Source organism: Lagenorhynchus albirostris, chromosome 20, assembly GCF_949774975.1.
Source record: "Lagenorhynchus albirostris chromosome 20, mLagAlb1.1, whole genome shotgun sequence".
Classification (NCBI taxonomy): Eukaryota; Metazoa; Chordata; class Mammalia; order Artiodactyla; family Delphinidae; genus Lagenorhynchus; species Lagenorhynchus albirostris.
Genome location: NC_083114.1, coordinates 28437018 through 28441229, shown reverse-complemented (window position 1 = coordinate 28441229; position 4212 = coordinate 28437018). Strand labels below are relative to the sequence as shown.

At 59.9% G+C, this 4212-nt stretch overlaps 1 protein-coding gene across 1 annotated transcript; it reads right to left on the bottom strand.

The window, feature by feature from the left end:
* Window positions 1–2026: 2026 nt before the first annotated feature.
* On the bottom strand, window positions 2027–3889 carry NOG (noggin). The gene has a single exon (XM_060133935.1). It carries the CDS (start codon window positions 3410–3412, stop codon window positions 2714–2716), a length of 699 nt encoding a protein of 232 aa, XP_059989918.1. The 5' UTR covers window positions 3413–3889; the 3' UTR covers window positions 2027–2713.
* Window positions 3890–4212: the final 323 nt, after the last annotated feature.

The following is a 4212-nucleotide window of genomic DNA, read 5'->3' as shown; positions in this document are numbered from 1 at the left end:
AGGGGGCGTCGCGGAGGGGAAGACCTCGCATTGTAATCCAGTGACACTGCCAACATGGGGGTGGGGGGCGCTGGCCTCGGCGCGCTCTCCGAGTTTTGGCTGCCCGCCCAGCTGGGAATAACTCTCTTCGCATAATTCGCGTGTTTACCAGGCATGAAAATTCTTGCTTTCGGCTCCCCCCACCCCCCGTAAGCCCCCTCCCCTTCCCCTCGCCCCACCACCTCCGCCCCTCGCAAGTGAAACTCTGTCTAAAAAAATATTGGCCCGCGGCACAGAAAGTTTTGCATAAATTCATAAGTGATGAATGGCTGATTTTAACGTTATTTGGGTATTTGTCAGAACTTAACAAATATACATGGGGACGGCGGTTCATAAACTTAAACATCTCAATATCCCCTTTCTTCTGGAAATAAATTACGTTTGTTTGCCCGGCTTGGAGTCTTAAGGTAGCCGACATTAGGAATATTTTAAAAGCCATCATCCATCGAGCATGTCTCCCAGGCGCCAGGAAGATTAAATGAAAGAATCATAAGATGGAGGTCTTTAACTTTTAATCCTTTTACAATGAAGCCTCAGATAGTCGCGGGGGCAGGGTGCCCTCTCTGGGGGGAATAATGCCGTTATTCCTCGGCTCTCAGTTAATGAATACCCTAACGTCTGTCCCACGGCTGACGGAGGCAGCGCCGGGGAGGGGGCTCCGGCTCCCGAGCCAGGCTATTGAAATGAGGAGCCACCGAGGCTGCGTCGGGAGGGAAGAAAGCGCCCGGCTGGAGGGACAGGGCGGGCGGGGCCGGGGGCATTGAGACTGCGCCGGGGACCCAGCGCAGGTTTGAAATAATTAGCATAGATTCCCCGGGACTCCGGACTGGGGGTGGGAGGGGTGGGAGGGGGGGTTGGGACGCCGGGAGGGAGGCGCGGGGAGGTGGCAGGGGGGTGGGGAGGGAGCAAAGGAGAGCGACTTTGGAGTCCAAGATAAATAAAAGGAGCGCTGAGCAGTGTCAGGAAGCCGGCCCACGTGGAGCTGCGCGGACGGGCGCCACCGCGGACTGAGGCGGAGGGACGCACGCGAGTCAAGAGCTGGCCCCGAGAAGTTGGCTTTTTAAGGGGTGGGGTGGGGGTGAGGTCTTGCACATCCCTTTAAGGGGTAACACGTCTGTTGCCCCTCTGTAACCCAAAGCTCGAAGATGCAGATTCTGATTTCTCCTCCCTCCCCCACCCCCAAGTGGAGTAAGTGTCTAGAGAGGGGGGGACACCCGGTTCCCAACTGCAGATCCCAGTGGTGGCATTTTTCACCCAAATTCGGACTCCTCTGAAATCCTGACCCTCTGAGCCCTCCTTAGGTCCCAGGGGAGGAGGGAGGTGAGTGTCAAATCTCCCAGCTATCACCAGCAATTCTGGCTGAGGTCCTGGGATTTCGGGGGCTCAGACCTGCAGGATCCCTGAGGTTGCGTTGATTCCAATGGATCGCCTCAGCTAGCACCACCACAGCTTCCGGGAGTGCAAAGGGTTAACGCGGGCTGGATGTTGAGGTGGGGGGGTGCGAGGCGGGAGGGGTGTCGGGATCTGGGTGGGCGCGCTCTGATCTCCCCCCCCCATTCCTCGGGGGTCAAGTTTCAGCGGCACTCCGCCCCCAGGGTAGGTGTGAAAGACACGTGTCCCCATTGTGAAGGGCCTGTCAGGCAGGACAAAGCAGCCGCCCACCCTCCCCCCCGCCCCTCGGCCCAGCCTGGGGTCAGCTCCAGGGGGCCGGCTGGGTGTCGAGGTCACGATGGGCCCGAGCTTTGGTGACATAGGGAGAAAAAGCTGGGAGACTGGGCGGAGGCCACGTGATGCTCAAGTGAGGAGTTTGAGAATAGCTCCCCCCCACACCCCGCCCCAAGAAAAACTGAGCGGTCACTTCCATCACACCAGAAGACGGGATGAGCCCCTTCTCCCAACAGGCATAGTGAGCACAGCGGCACCCCCAACCCGCCCCTCCCACCCCTCACCCCCCCCCCATCAATCACCAACACAGAGAATCGCAGTGTCGAGCGCAGTCGATTTTAGTGGTTTTCTTTAATCCTGCTCTGCACTTCTTTCTCATTTACTACACGGGATATTATAAAGAATAAATAGCAGATACTCTTAATTTACAATGATTAGTCATTCCATTTGTTCTCTATATTTACAATAACTGTAAAATAACATTGAACTCTATAGCTTCTTCGAGGTCCAAGGAAAACCAAAACACTTTCCGAAGAATGGAAAATAGCTTTTTAAAAGTCCTTCTACAAAAGTTCTCCCCTCTCTTTGTACTTTAAGAAAAAATAACATTTCCCCCCTGCTTCGCCACGCGAAGGGCACTGGAATATAAATAGCAGGTTAACATTATTAGCAACAACCAGAATAAGTCTCTCTTTTCTCTGTTCTTTTTTTTTTCCTTTTGCTTAAAAAAATTTTAAAAATACAGTAGAAGCCGGTAACTTTTAACGTATAATACTGACCTTTTAATAAGTAAATTAAAACTGGGACCGTATATACATACACATATACATTCCTACACAGTTAAACAGTGCATTACATGAACCAGAAAGCTAGGTCTCTGTAGCCGGAAAAAAAAAAAAAAGTTCATTGAATCCCCTCGCGAGAGGGTGGTGGAACTGGTTGGAGACTGTGCGGGGGGCGTCGGTGGGGATCGATCAAGTGTCCGGGTGCGGGCAGGGGGCCCTGAGTTCTAGCATGAGCACTTGCACTCGGAAATGATGGGGTACTGGATGGGAATCCAGCCGCAGCGCTGGCCCCCGCGCCGCTGACAGCGCCACCGCAGCACCGTGAGGTGCACGGACTTGGACGGCTTGCACACCATGCCCTCTGGCACGGAGCACGAGCGCTTGCTGAAGCAGCTGCCCACCTTCACGTAGCGCGGCCAAAAGCGGCTGCCCAGGTCGTTCCAGGCGTACAGCACCGGGCAAAAGGTCTGCGACCACAGCCACATCTGTAACTTCCTCCGCAGCTTCTTGCTCAGGCGCTGCTTCTTGCCCGGGGCCAAGCCCTCGGAGAACTCCAGCCCTTTGATCTCGCTCGGCATGGCCCCCGACGGCCGCTGCCGCAGCAGCTGGTCCAGCTCCGCCAGGTCCTCGGCGCCCCCGGCCGCCACCCCGCCCCCGCCGGGCCGGTCCTCGGGGGGAGAGGTGGCCATGAAGCCCGGGTCGTAGTGGCCCCCGAGCAGCGAGCGCAGCAGCGTCTCGTTCAGATCCTTCTCTTTGGGGTCAAAGATAGGGTCCGGGTGTTCGATGAGGTCCACCAGGGGCAGGTTGTCGCTGGGAGCCGGGCGGATGTGGAGATAGTGCTGGCCGCCGGCCGGTGCCGCCCGCAGCCCCAGGACCACCACCAGGGCGTAGAGGGTGACCCCCAGGCTGGGGCAGCGCTCCATGCCTCCGGCGCGCGCCCGGGGCTGCTGCTTCGTCCCGCGTCCCCGGAGGAGAGCACGCCGAGCCCGCGGCGCCGCCGCGCTCCCCCGTCTCTCCGGAGGCGGCTCACCCGAGGCTGGGCAGGCGCAGGGCCGGCAGCATGAGTCGCCGGCAGAGCCCTTCGCACGGCGCCGGCTCCCACCGGGGCGGAAAAAACGCACACAAGTTGGCCGCAACTCCTCTCCCAGGTCTACTCGGGAAGGCGGCCGCGGCGGGGCATCCGAAATTACTCCAGGGCAACCGCGGGCGCTGGGGGCGCCGGCTGCTCGCTGCCTTCCCGGGCTGGCGGCGGCGCAGGGCGCGTGGACTGGCCGCTCTCCCCGCCTCCTCCTCTAGCTGCTCGTCGTCCGGCCGCTCTGTGCAGCGCCGCGGGCCGAGCCGGTCCTAGGGGCACTTCCCTCCGCCTGCTCGGGGCTCCGCGGCCGTCTCTGCCCGGCGGACTCCAGCGGCGGCGGCGGCGGCGGCGTCCGCGCACGTTGGCACCGGTTTGTCTGTCTCGCAGGGTCCAAGCCTTTAAATTTCCTGCACTTTCAGCTCCATCACCATGGAAACCACTGACTCTCTCGGCGTTGCCCCCTCCCCCTTCTTCCCCCCAAACAACAACCCCACCCCCCACTTCTCCACCCCCGAGGAGCCGGAGCCGCACAGGCTCCGGGGGAAGCCGCCTGCACTCGCCGCGGAGGCGGCGGCGGCGGCTTCGGCAGCGCCCGGGCTGTGCCCCGCCGGACCCAGATGCCCCGGGAAGCCGACAGTCCGGCTGCCC

Bases quoted from the DNA above. Each gene is read 5' to 3' on its own strand.
- NOG (XM_060133935.1), bottom strand. From the start codon at position 3,412: ATGGAGCGCTGCCCCAGCCTGGGGGTCACCCTCTACGCCCTGGTGGTG.